This window comes from Etheostoma spectabile, chromosome 16 (assembly GCF_008692095.1).
Source record: "Etheostoma spectabile isolate EspeVRDwgs_2016 chromosome 16, UIUC_Espe_1.0, whole genome shotgun sequence".
Taxonomy (NCBI): Eukaryota; Metazoa; Chordata; class Actinopteri; order Perciformes; family Percidae; genus Etheostoma; species Etheostoma spectabile.
Genome location: NC_045748.1, coordinates 7,523,798 through 7,538,604, shown reverse-complemented (window position 1 = coordinate 7,538,604; position 14,807 = coordinate 7,523,798). Strand labels below are relative to the sequence as shown.

Below are 14,807 nucleotides of genomic sequence, written 5' to 3'. Positions count from 1 at the left end.
ACCTCAGCTAAACGGCTGCACAGCTTTCTCCACTATCTGCAGCCCGTCTGGTGGCCTCCAAGTTATTTTAAAATTTGAAAAGCACGAGATAGACAGCAGAGCAGTTCTATTCCAAAACAAGACAATTGTGAACTCAAAAGTTCCATCAAATAGTGCAAATAGATGTCTGCCATGAAGGAAATCTAACTGAGCAATTCAAGACTATTCCCAGACCTCAAGAGAAGCTTCCGGCCTGCCTATTACAGATATGCAGTATATTTCCATGGAGGGTTCAAGCGTCAGAGTGAAAATTCACTTTCAAAGGCCATTCTAGCCCATCAAGAAAACTTCTAAGGAGGAAAACACTGACTGGCAAATCCTGCTGAGGCTCAAAACCTGTTGCCGTAGCCGCTTCATTTTCAAGCCTGGTAATCCTTTTCCTGTGACTGACCCCACGGGATGGAACTATAGCCTGAGTATATCACTGTAAGCAAGATTGACAGTAGCCCTATGTCCTCTTTCATAACTTTTATTAATCAAGTGCCCCTTTTTGCCTTATTTATAATATTTATGATTCAATTTTATTTCTAGTATAAAATCATAAGCGATTTCTCAAGACACATTACAGATAGAGTAGGTCTAGACCACACTCTATAGTTAACAAAGACCCAGCAATTCCAGTAATTCCCCCCAAGAGCAAGCATTTTGTGTGACAGTGGCGGGGAAAAACTCCCTTTTAGGCAGAAACCTTGAGTGGTGAGGAATACTTCCTTTTAGAGAGAAACCTCGGACAGACCCAGGCTCTTGGTAGGTGGTGTCTGACGGTGCTGGTTGGGGGTGTGATGAACAGTGGCAATTACAGTCACAATAAAGATAACCAAACTATGACTAGAAATAATAGTTGCAGTAGTTCATGGCATAGCAGGGCACTGCAGGATGTAGCAGGGCACTGAAGGGCGTAGCAGGGCACTGAAGGGCGAAGCAGGGCAATGAAGGGCGTAGCAGGACGTAGCAGGGCACTGCAAGGTGTTGCATGGCCTAGGAGGGTGCGGAGCAGGACCACGGCGACAACTGTAACCATGGTTTAGGTGCCACCCTAATCCAGAGAAAACTGTGGTGTGACAAAACATAAGGGCTCCGGGGAATAAGCTCCCCAAAACTAAGTTAGTAACAAGCATTTCTGGGACACAAATGCACAAAAACAAAAGGAGTGATGAGCTTAGTGTGTCAAAAGGAAGCCCCCCTGCAGTCTAAAACTATAAGAGCATAATTAGGAGCTGTCCCAAGGGAAACCTGATCCAGCTCTATAAAGGTTGGTAGCTCAATCTTACGACTGTGAAGAGAAGCAGAGAAGAGAAGGGGTGCCGTGTCTTCAGCTATACACCCTCCCCCTCAGGTCTAGGCAAACACTGCAACTCCTCACTCCCTAACTATAAGCTTTATCAAAGAGGAGAGTTTTTGGATAACTCTTAAATGTGACAGTCTGCCTCCCGAACCAAGACTGGGAGCTGGTTCCACAGAAGAGGAGCCTGTTAGCTGAAGGCTCCTGCTCCCATTCTAATTTTAAAGACTCTAGGAACCACAAGTAACTCTGGATTCTGGGAGCGCAGTGCTCTAGTGGGACAACAAGGTACTATGAGCTATTTAAGATATGAAGGTGCCTGACCATTAAGAGTTTTGTAGGTCAGGAGAAGGATTTTAAATTACATCATGGATTTTACAATAAGCAAATGCAGAAAAGCTAATATAACAACTAGTCAGTCAGTGAGTTGGTCAACTGGACGATCCACCACTTTGGACTGCGATATGTCAACACCTACTTGATGAAATGCCATGTGAGTTTGTACAGATATCAGGTTGTCGCAACAATAACGTATCCTTGGTAGTCCCTAAAGTTTTTCCAAGTGGTTCACATTCATGAAATTTGGTACATACATTCATGCTTCCCTAAGAAAGAATTGTCACAACTTTAATGAGTCAAATATTTTGGTTTATGACTTAATACTTTTAAAACTAATGTTAGTCAGCTGTACTTTGAGTTTGATGCTAATTAACAAATAGCAACAGCATGCTGACACGCTAACATTGTGGTACAGGGCAAACATTAACCTTAGCATCAGCATGTTAGCATTGTTATTATGAGCATGTTAGCATGCTGATGTTAGCATTTAGTTCAAAGCTCAAGTGCAGAGCTGCTAGCAAGGGTGTAGACTTGTATCTGTAGATTTAGTTTAATAGTTATGTTAGATTTTTACATGGTATAGTATGACAGCAAAAACTCATAATAATGATAATGAATAATGAGTAATAATGTCTAAAATTGGTAATTTTTCTTCTTCTTTATTTTCTCGCATACAGACAAGATTTGAAGTTTCATCCCAGCAAACTACAGCACAATCGGTCTACAATGTGAACCGCTTTCGATTGCTGGAGGAGAGAAACCGAGCTCTGAAGCTTGAGGTAGCCACGCTTCGCCAAGAGAAACAGCAGTATAGGAAACTGGTAAACTTTCCACTCACACCACATCACTTTTTTCTTAATTTTTCTGAAACAAAGACACACCCAATCTGTCGTTCTCAGACATTCTACCCTTTTCCCACTCATTATTTTAGATGAGTTTTTTTTTGCCTGCAAATGAGCACAGTAATTTAACTGGTAACTCTCATCTGTAATTGAATCTATTGAGATGTGATTATTGTGACACTTGACAGTATGTACATAGAGAGTGTCAGTGAGGCACTACATTCAAGTCCCTGTTGCAGCTTTTATTCTTTAAGGATGAAGCTGTGGAATGTAGAGGGACTTGCATGGCCTTGACTCGTGCACATATACTCCCGCTAATTGGTCTTGATCAGGCAGACATGTGGACATGTGTGACCTCTGTGAAATGTCTCCTATCTCTGACTGAATCTCTCGGAGCCCTTCAGGTTTGTGGTAACAGCAGGTTTATTCCTCATCTACATTTATGACAAAGGACAATAGTGTAGAATCGTCATCTCATGTGGACAAACAGCGCATGCTCTGTCTGGAAAGACGGCGTCATGTTAAAGTTAGCTAGCTATACTGGAGAGATTTTCTGCTGAAAACACATAAACTTCATAAAAACATGGCAAAGTTAATCAAAGACACATAATATTCACCCAAATAAATCTAGCTAAACTTTTATGTTTACGGCATGTGTCTTTTTGTTTGCACTGTATGTTCATACATGCAATTGTGTATTTAGTCCTTTGGAGGCCTCCCCTAGGTGGTCTCGGATGGCAAGGTGTGTGAGCCGTTGTCTTGGCAACACTCCCATTTGCAGGAGTGTGGACAGACAGGCAGAGGGGAACTGACACAACATAATGGCTGCTTCTGTTAAAAGCCTCAATGGCTTGAAATTAGTTTCAGTTAAATAGAGGAAAACCGGCTTGCTGCAGTCTGCATTTACAAACAGTTTATTGACAATGTTTGCAGTTCAGTGTAGCTCTCAGGCTAAAAAAAGTTTGTGACACACCACTCATTTGGTTTGTGATTGAGAGCACTGTCGCCTTCCCTTTATTGATGTGTTTTAGAAGGATACCTGAAACCTATTTATTACCTCTATATAGAACTAGATACAGTCGGGTTTGAAAGTTTGGGCACGCCAGGAAAATGTTTTTATTAATGTGCATAAAGAAGCCAAGAAAAGATGGAAAAATCTCCAAAAGGCACCAAATGACAGATTAGACATTCGTATTATATGTCACAAAAAGTTAGATTTTATTTCCATCTCAAACAAGAATTGAAAGACTCTTAACTGGCTACAAGAAGCGTTTACAAGCTGTGATAATTGCCAAAGGGGGCAGTACAAGGTATTAACTCTGCAGGGGGTCCAAACTTTTGCAGACGCCATTTTTTGGTTTTCTGTTATTTTGAAAGTGTAAATGATGGAAATAAAATCTAACTTTTTGGGTGCCCAAATTTTCAAACCCCACTGTACAGTACAAATGAAGAACTAAGCATAGACAAAATCCATCATGTGTAAATGAAGAACCGCTGTGTAGCATTCTCCTTTCACTATGTGAGCTGAGAAATCACTTATAAAACCGCACAATGTTCTCTATTTTATCTGAACATATTGACAAGTTTCTGTTTGAATACTGCAATTTATGGCAAGCTGCCTAGTGGGACATTTTGTCCATCTTCACAGCCAAAACCATGTTTGTCACCGCAGCTAACATGCAGTCGTCAGCAACACTACTCAATAATGTTATATAATTGTGCGTGTGCGTGTGTGTGTGTGTGTGTGTGTGTGTGGGCGTGGGCGTGGGCGTGTGTGTGGGCGTGTGTGTGGGCGTGTGTGTGGGCGTGCATGCAGTCCAGCTGGGGGCCTGCTGGCAGTCTATTTGCTGTCACTGCTGACAGCTACACTATCACAGACTGCTTCATGGTCATTCATGCAAAGACAGACTCAGCTATGGATCAGTTATGCTAACAAAAGCTCAGTCATGAGAGTGGATTTGCTCATGCAGATATACCTTGGGCTTACACATAGTGAGGGCATTGACAGAATAAAAAAGGATGGCGCGGTCATATAAGGCTTATATCATATGGATGTGCAGTTTTGTTGTCATTACTTAGCATTTCTCATAGAGGAGACAGAAACTACGCACTAAAGCTTTAACGCTCAAATCATTTTCCATTCAATTTTTTAGGTGAGGAAAGTATGGCAAACCAAATTATCTATATTTATCAACAGGTTTTGATAATTATCAAATGAGGGCGATGGTCAAAAGATGTGTTGTAGCAAATCCAGATAAAACACTCATTAGACAAGAAAGATACAAGATTAAGAGGTATTGTAGTACAAAACACACTTGTACACCAGATGGCTGATTAGCCATAGTTAGTTATGGTTTAAATGGATGGCTTCAAGGCTCTTTTATGTTAACTCTATTCTATGCTGTTACAGAACAATGTGTAATATGTAATCACATATTTTGTCACATATTTGCAGCTTGCCTCTAGCTCTGTTGCACAGCGTGATGATGGGTGCATATTTGTAGCTATTTCTAAATGTATCTAAATATACCAGCAAAATAAAGAAAAATGAAATAAACAAGAAACTATTATGAACTTTACAAATTTCATATTTATATAATATCAGAGCAGCTTTAATCAGTGTAATTAACATGACTTTTTATATTTGAAAGGGTCAGCTCATATTTGCCATAAAGCTATTGGACTCACATTCTCCAGGTAATGAATGCTTAGGTTGCTCTGTATCGGCTGAATAAGCAAATGTTTAACATTTTCACCAACTTTAAAAGGTGACAATATTCCAGTGATGTGCCCACAGCTTGTTTCTACTGCCCCTAATGGCAAATTTCTCATTTTTTGAGTGTGTAAGGCAGGGGTCTCAAACTCAACTTTCTTGGGGGCCGCTGGAAGTAGAGTCTGGGTTTGGCTGGGCCGCATCAAGTATTCCAAAAAACAACAACTATTTCCTCCAAACAGGGCGCGGAACTGCCGGTGCTTTAAGCCCCTAGATCTGATATGGTTGGTGAATTTCACAACAACAGACATCACATTGTCAAACCTCAGGCATTTGCCGCAAAGAGTACTTAGCTAGCTTGACAACCGTTACGCCGCTGTCAGGAGACTACTACGGTAGCCCATAAGTGACAAGCGCAATGACAAAAAGTTTCAGAACGCGCGGGCCGCACTAACACTTAACTTTGATGTCAAGCAGGGGGCCACAAAATATCATACCGCGGGCCGCAATTGGCCCCCGGGCCGCGAGTTTGAGACCCATGGTGTAAGGCAAGGCAAGGCAGCTTTATTTGTATAGCACATTTCAGCAACAGGGCAATTCAAAGTGCTTTACACAAAAACAGTTAAAAAGTAAAAAAAGAGATAAAACACAGAAGAAACAGTTAAAAATAAAAACAGATAAAACACAGAACAGTTAAATAAAAACAGATAAAACACAAGAATAAAAGTTACAGTGCAGCATAAAAAGTAAACATTAAAGAAATTAATAACCATTTAGAGAAAGGCAACATCAAAAAGAAATGATGATTGATGATTTAAAAGAACTGAGAGAAGCAGCGGATCTGCAGTTTTCTGGGAGTTTGTTCCAGATGTGAGGAGCATAGAAACTGAATGCTGCTTTCCCCTGTTTAGTTCTGACTCTGGTGTAAGTTTGGAATAGTGGTATAGTTATGAAACATGATTACTCAAACTTACACCAGAGTCATATATATATATATATACATATATATATACACACACACACAGTACCTCCACCTTTAAAAACATCTTAAGCTGGGGCTCCAAGTATTATGCAAACACGCTCAAAAAGGGATGTTTGATTTTTTTCTCTCTCATCCTGTTATGCAGATGGTAAAAATTTAAATAAAATTTTTTTATTTGTAACTGTAATGTGATTACTGTGTTATCAACAGTAATGTGTTTTATCACTTTTCTAATTTTCTTATTATTTACAGACAAATATAATCTGATTACAGTACCCAGAACTGGTCAGCACACAGTTTGAGAACCAGCCCCCTGACAAAGTCAGGTCCTGCTGCTTTCTTGGTGTTTCCATGCTTGAATGCCCTCCTGATGTCATGCTAGGAAAAGGAGATGGGTGTGAGAGGTGCACCCACCGTCCATTAACCTCTGCTTCAGTTGTTTTTGTTTGTTGGCTGCCGATGGCCTCGGAGCAAGCATAAAATGTGTTTAGCTGACTTACTATAGGTGCATCAGCACTTGACTGGGGGGGGGGGGGGGGTTGTAATCTGTCATAGTTCTTAGACCTTGCCGCATGCTTTTGTGGTTGCTCTGCTGAAATTGTGGATCCATTTTCTTCCCCTAGTCTCTTTTTGCCTCCTTTACTGCACCTATTATTGTGCTATATTGTAGACATCTGCTTTATAATTGTACATGTTTCCATGTTCTTCCAATTCATCTGTTATTTTGCAACCTGAATGGCAAAAAGAAATACTGAGAGAGTGCATTGCTTTCTGGAAAAAAACAAAACAAAACAAAAAGCTTTAGACCGGTTGCCTAGAAACTATCTGTGATGGACAGTTAGAGAAAGGTACCTTAGGTAAGGAATGACCTTCTGTGTGCTGTGTGGCTGCTGCTAAAAGGCCACAGCTGTCTCCCTGGACACCATCCCTATGGCAACGATTGTGTACTGCTAGCAGCTGGCCCACTCAGACAATATTCCTCATGACGATATGGGCTGTCCCACTGTGAAGAGGAGCAACCTCTAATCAATAATCCGTAATAGCCATGTTGTCTCAGTTGACCCAGTAATCTCCATTTTAACTCCTAATCATAGATGCACACACAAACCAGGGTTAATAATAGTCTAGTGTAATGTAACACAAATCAGCCCACAGGAGTTTTAGAAAATCCCCATTGTTTTGTCTCACAAGGCTGTTTTAACAACTGGTATTAGACGGGGTGTGTTTAGGCGGAAGTTTCTATTCTTTTCTTAATTGAGTTTATCTTGTGTATATATATAATAAGTATATATAACTATATAACTACATTATTTTCTAATACTTTTTTTTCCAGTCCATATACCATTCTTTGTCGTGTAGCTTAAGTACAACTACTGAAAGATAAGGCAGAGCACAATAAGCTTAAGAAGAAACTGTTTTGTTCTTCCTGTACCACTGACTGTGCATAACGTTAACAAAGCCATGAAACAAATGGGTCATTTGTAGATCAAGCATCATCCAACCTGTATCTAGTCCAATTCCAATGAGGGAAGACTCTTAACCCTCATGTTGTCCTTGTGTCAAATTGACCCGTTTTCCTATATCAATGTTCTTTTTAATTTCCCAAAATAACATGATTGAAAATATATTATAAAAATAACATTATTGATTCCACACAACACACTTTGGCAAATACAAATCTCTACTTTTTATAAATTTTGTGGTATCATATTAAATTTTGCAGCATTTAAAAAACAAATTGAAGTGGTTTTGAAATAGTACTGAGTAAAAGTTGACATATTCCAGTCTGTGATTATCAATTACATCCATTCCTTTAATTTTAGTCTAAATAATTCCTAATTTCTGCTTTTCTAACTCAAACATTAGGTATAATTCCCTACAAATGAGGTTTATTGACCATAAATTCCAAAAATAGTTGTGAAACTAAAGTTAATAAGTTAGTGTTATGTAGTGTTGAAAACGTCAAAAAAAGTGACAAACATTGAAAGAAAGCGTCAAAAGTGTTGAAAAAAGAGACAAACACATAAGAAAAAATTAAAAACGTTGATAAAAAGTGTTGATTTTCAATTTTAACTGGAAGATAACACAAGGGTTAATGAGCTGCTCTAACCTGCAGGAGCTTTTGGTAGCCTTGTACTTGAGATTAGTTCACAGTAAATATGCTCTTAAGACAACTGTCCCTGAAAAATAAATAGTAAATCTTTCAAATCAATCTGCTTGATTAAAAAGTGATTTTAAGTAATACAATAACAACAAACTTGAGACATGTATCAAGCTAATCTTCATCCACTATATGACATTTTATACAGAACCCTAGGTTATGTATTATTCTTTATCGCTGTTTTATAAACATTGAATTTTGAAATTTCTGAAATGTGTCCATTGTACTTATTTTAAATACAATCTCATATAACAACCCTTCCACACCCACAGTTCAGTGTGGTCTATTAGATGACCTCACTTTGTCACCCATACATTTCATGTATTTCCCCTCTCTCCATTCCACCTATTCCTTTATTATGTCCATTATTTTTCTTTCCCCCCTACTACTTCCTGTCCTAACCTCCTTAATTCCCCTTACCTAAGCAGGCCGGCTGTGACTGAGGGCATTGATCTGGCCTGTGCAGTTTCATCCTTGCAGTAATTTGAGCAGATTTGATGTATCAGGGAGGGCCATGCCAGCCTATAATCAAATTTCAGACATTTTCTGAGAGACACAAATTTTGAAATGAGTTATACTTTCTTCCTGGTAGTGAGTGGATACTACTTAAATGTTAAAACCCATTTCCTGTTGCCTACAGATTCCGCATTCATTTGCAGATGACTTTTTATAGAGATTACCTGTAAATGTAATATTAATTTTCTTAGTAATGACACTGTACATCTTGTAAGTAAAAATCACATTTGTTCATAAGTTATACATTTCAATAGAACGTTTTTTTTTTTTTTATGGTATCAGTTTTTTTAAAAAATATTTTCTTTAAGTAGTGTAAAACTGTCCCAGTAGTAGCAACAGGTATTCAAGGTTTTTAAGTTTCCAGGGTAAACCGAGGAAGTGATATCTGCCTTGGTGACGTTGCACGGTCTCTTTAATGGAGGAATTCTGTCGAGGGACGGTTCCGTTATTGCCTGAACGGGGAGCAGGGAGCACTGTTTATGTACACTGTGGAATGGAATGCAGTTTAGGTTTCCCCTATGATTGTTATTATTACTAGGAAACATCCAAACTCAGTCCAAACTATGTTTGTTTAATGGAGGGTTTTCACTTATCACATTTTTTTCACCAACTTCACACTTCACTTTACATTTCCACCAAGCAGTACAACTCATTTACAGTCTATTCATAGATGTATCAAGACTCAAAATCGGCATAACCACAATTATTAATGTAGTCTACTCCACAGTGCTGCTTCCTTGGCAACTGCTGCTTTGATCCGTCTTTGAGTTGGAACTGGCTATAGGAATAGCAGTAAAACAAATCTGTGAATAATGGTTACAGAGACAGATAGTTGCATAACTGTCCAGCATTGGCTTGATTTCAGAGCATACACTGACGCAAGTGTCCGAAACAATTTTGCCGTCCATCTTGTGAGAGCACTGAATCACATTAGCTTTAAAAATGCAAGGGAAAATAAATTATGTTGCATCAGAAGGAAACTGTGCTAAAAATATGGCACTGTCAAAATGTAGGGCCCTCCTGGATTAATTGAAAATCCCCTTAACCGGATTAAATCATTTTAGGGGTTAACTGTGGTAAACTCACACTCAGACATACACATGCATGAACAAGCGTGAGCCCCCACACATAAGCGGTCAATATAATATAATTACTCATTGTGACAAGGAAGTGTAGGCAGTGTGATAGCAAGTGTGTTATGTGTTGTAGTTAAAGGCTAAAGCTGTGAAACTGTGAGGATTAGAGTTAAAACAGACTGAAAATGGAATAATTGGTCGCATGGGGATAAATTGAGCCCCACAATTCATGCATGAAGAATTTAAGTTTGGTAGTGTTTTTTGGGAGGCTTCAACACTTTTATCACCTAAATAAAATCTGAGTATCTCAACAGGGGTCCTATAGTCCAATTCAATTTTATTTATAGTATCAATTCATAACAAGAGTTATCTCAAGACACAATACAGATAGACCACACTCCAGAATTTACAAGGACCCAAGAGTTCTAGTAGTTTCCTCCAGAGCAAGCAACAGTGCGACAGTGGCGAGGAAAAACTTCCTTTTAGGCAGAAACCTCGGTCAGACCCAGGCTCTTGGTAGGCGGCGTCTGACGGGCCGGTTGGGGTTAGAATAAAGAGTGGCAATAACAAAAATAGAAAAAATTAGTAGTTTGTAGCAGTTCTTTGTAGTAGTTCATGGCATAGCAGGACGCTGTGCGGCACTACAAGGCACAGCAGGACGTAGCAGGACGTAGCAGGGCACTGCAGTGTAGCAGTTGAACATGGCATCACAGAACATGGAGCGATAGGCCTACAAGTGTTGAGTGAAATTACAGAAATGATGCACGTAATTTCATGGTCAGTTGGTCAACGCTTTGGGCCAGACTGAAAAATCTCAACAACTACTGGATGGGTGGGCTTCAATGTGGAGGGTGGTCTGGCAATGCGAGACTAGCTGGATTGTAACTCAATGTGGCAATTGTGCACCCTCAATTGATTGCTTTTGCTACTGACAGGCTCAGATTGTTATTAAAAGTGTCTGACAACATTATCAATGTTGTGAGGTGACTTTTTGTCCGAAGACAGCGTTGTAGAGTGTGGAACGTGAGTCGGGTGAACGGCGGTCCAGGAGAATACCACAATTATAAGTTTGTGTTATCTAAAATATCAGTGCCACTTCTCAATATTTCAATTATTTTGACTCTGGATTAGGTTGTTGATTGCCGCCGGTGTTTATTTGAACCAGAGTAAAGGTTGGGGAAAAAAACAAATTACCCTTTAAACAGAATTAAGCGTCAACTCACAAACTATACATTATAAAGTGTATTAAATGTGCAAGCACACATCATACTCCCAGTTGCAGACATACCTTGTTGTATAATTATTTTTTAAAAGATTTCTTTTGGAACTTTTTCCCCTTTGTTCAATAGTGACAGTGGATAGACGAGAAAGAGAGGGGATGACACGCATCAAAGGGCCTCAGGTCAGATTTGAACCCCGAACGCTGCAAAGGACTCAGCCTACACGGGGCGCACATTCTACTGGGTCAGCTAGAGGCCACCCCGTTATATTCATTTTAAAGTAAATGTAAGTGCCACTTTTAAAGGAGTTGTGAGATCCAAATTTCAGTAAAATACACTTTTATTTGTATTTTCTTTCCAACATAAACCAGTTTTCCTTTTGTCAATCTGATGTCAAGGCTTTTCACAATGATTAATATAAAACCTACCAGCTAAAGCTATATCCTATTTATGGATGACATCAACATCATTATTAGATGTGTGTATGTTAGTAAAACAAGTGGCATCAGTCAAGACTGTTCAATTAGTGTCAGGGCATAAGACAGAGGAGAGGAGAGGAGGATCCGTCCGGCAGCAGCAGCCAGCATCATGCAGGCTGCCGTCAATTCAGTCAATTTGGCAGACAGGCAGGAAGGTCCAGACTGGGGTTGTACAGGGCAGCTTTCCAATAAACCATCCTTATTTGTATCCCGGACTCCCAAGATGTCTGTTCCCTATTGCCAATGAGAGCTCTTCTCCTAACAGTAGCTTCTGATGTAGCTGATGGTTGTAGCATTGGAGCTGGCTGATTAATTCAACAGAGTGGATATCCGCAGCTCACTGCACACGCGTACAGCGCGCACAAGAGACATGGGGAAATTGAGCGGGGGGGAGAGAGAGAGAGAGAGACCGTAAGAGGAAAAAGGAGAAAATTATGGAGGAAGGGTGTTAAGGAGGAGGGTCTTCGGGGGTGGGGAGAGAGTGAGAGGAAAGGGAGAATAGGAAAGAGAGAGTGTGTGTAGAGGGGGCGGAGGAAGAGAGAGAGAGAGAGAGAGAGAGAGAGAGAGAGAAACACACGCAGGCCCTGAAGCTGCTACTGATGCTGCTGCTGATGCTGCTGCTGCAGCCGTTTGACAATTCCCCACCCAGAGAGAGCAGGGAAGAAGGGAGGAGATCAGAGCAAGGAGGAAGAAGGAGTTAGCGGCGCCTCATCCAAGATGCTCCTGTGCTAGCAAGCACTCACGGTAAATACCAATCCTTTATCACCACTCTGCTTCCTCTGTACAGCCGCTGTGTATCTCTGGCTCTTCATCATTTGGCCCGGGTGTGTTTGTGTTTGATTTAGCTCTGTTGAGTCCTATATATAGTGCACAGGGTTAGCATAGCCAAGCAGCTGGGAAAAACCTGTCTGTGCAGCGGATGCAGGAGGAGACAGACATCTACAGAGTGGTGGAAAGGAGAAGAGGATTTGTACATTTTGTCTCTACTGGGACTTGATGAAGAAAAAGCAACCTCCAGCTTCTCTGTTTCTTGATTGTAGCAGGGCCACCTGTTTGGCGGTGTCTGTTGAAGGGTGGGTGGGGGTGGGTTTACGGTGTATGGGTCTAATGGTGTATTTGTGGCTTGGAAAGGTGTGTGTGTGTGTGTGTGTGTGTGTGTGTGTGTGTGTGTGTGTGTGTAGTGCTTCCCTTTTGACTGCTCAAATAATTAATTTAATCTTTCCATAGTAGGTGTGCACATGCAAGAGTTATTTGTAAAAGGGTTATGTAGACACATGTTCACATGAGCACTTAGACACACTGGGAGAGAAAAAAAATGTGTAGTGCTTTCTCAAACATATTGTGTGTGTGTGTGTGTGTGTGTGTGTGTGTGTGTGTGTGTGTGTGTGTGTGTGTGTGTGTGTGTGTGTGTGTGTGTGTGTGTGTGTGCACACGCGTGCGCACGCTTTGGCGTTATCACCTCCTGTAACCTGAGCTTTTCCTGGTTCCTGCCTGCTGAGTGGTTGCCAGGTGTTGATGATGAATATTAACCCACTCGGGGTGGATTGACACTTGCTCTTCAGTTATTCGTCTTTCCAGGGTCTTTTGATAAATGTGTTTGTGTGTGTGTGCGCACGGTATACTCTGTACACTCTTTTTCCAGTGTATGAGTTACACCTACAGTAAAAACTGATGCAGTCGAATACAGCCGTCCTTCAATTCCTACCTTCATGTTCCGTTTCTGTTGAAATAGTTTGAAACATATTGATTCAACTTCATGGTCCATTTCTAGGCTATAGTTTGTGGCACTGTTGAATTGTATTTATATATAACTGTGTGTGTGTGTGTGTGTGTGTGTGTGTGTGTGTGTGTGTGTGTGTGTGTGTGTGTGTGTGTGTTATATATTGTATTTATATATATATACTGTGTGTGTGTGTGTGTGTGTGTGTGTGTGTGTGGTGTGTATATATTGTATTTATATTTAAAAGGTGTTATATTTTGTCAACCCACTTTAGATTTGGGTTGGCTAAATATTAGGAATTATTACACTTACAAATTGTTTTCCTTATTTAGATGATAAATACACCAACATCACATTTCAAATAATAAGGTTTTTGGATCCTTCCCTCCTGTGTTTCTGTCCATACTAGCTGTTGTATTTTTATATTTATTCCTAAAATATATTGCTTCTGCTTCTGTAAACGGCAAACATATTGCCTACTACGTGACACCAGGTGTGTTAACCAGGTGTTCAGAGTTGCAAAGCTTTAAAGCCTTTCCTACTCAGTGAGCATTCATTTTGGTGAAAATATTTGTAATTTTAAACAACTGGGCAAGGCTAAGCTAAAGCTTTGGTGACGGTTAGGTATAAAACAACAAAGGAGAACTCCACTGACGGTTCTTGTCATGTCTCACTGTAAACCTTTCATGGTAAGAAAAGTCCAATCACGTTATATTAGCAGAGCAAATGCAATTTATTTTTCAAAGACCTCTTGATGAGTACAATAGAAGTTAGTAGAGAAGGAATTGGTACTTCGACAGTCTCTCTTTTGCAGAATTTTGCTGTGTTGTTAACAAACTTTCTTTTTCTAACTTTAGCCTCTTTTGTCTCTCCCTTTTTTTTCTTTTTTTTTAACACATGAAGGTAGAAAAACCCGTTTGGTAAAATTGATGGGGGAAAATAGTATATTAGGCTTCTCTTGCCTTATTCTCCCATTTCTTCATCTCCATGCGGCAGACTGGTTGGCTGTGCCAGCTGATGTTCAGTTGGATGCGAGAGGGTGAGAAGGAGAAACAGGAAAGAAGGTTGGGGAAATTAAACTTGTGTTTTCTGTCTCATGGCTGATTTCCTTACTCCTCTCCTGAGATTATCAGTGAGTCTGGCAGCCAAATGACACCCTCTTCGTCTAATCAAAATGTTCCTCAGGACATATGCAGCCACTGCAATAGGCCATGAACAGAAACAGCCTCGTAGGGGTGTGGCAGCACATATTACACACACATGCACATCAGCATACCTTTGTGACGTTACACATAGACAATCACACGTTTCAGTGTTTACTCCCAATTACATGCCTTCATACACACTGCCCCAAATTTCCACTCTATTATTACCAAGTGTATCCATGCATGCTTACACTTACTGTACTGTACTACACATCACTACAAATCCACATCAT

The 14,807-nt window shown here is 40.2% G+C and overlaps 1 protein-coding gene across 1 annotated transcript in view; it reads left to right on the top strand.

Moving 5' to 3' along the window:
• rimbp2a (RIMS binding protein 2a) overlaps positions 1 to 14,807 on the top strand; it is a 66,776-nt gene that overhangs the window by 8,021 nt on the left and 43,948 nt on the right. Inside the window, exon 3 of the mRNA XM_032540325.1 lies at positions 2,338 to 2,481. Within this exon, the coding sequence (XP_032396216.1) occupies positions 2,338 to 2,481 (144 nt within the window). The remainder of the gene's footprint in view (positions 1 to 2,337; positions 2,482 to 14,807) is intronic.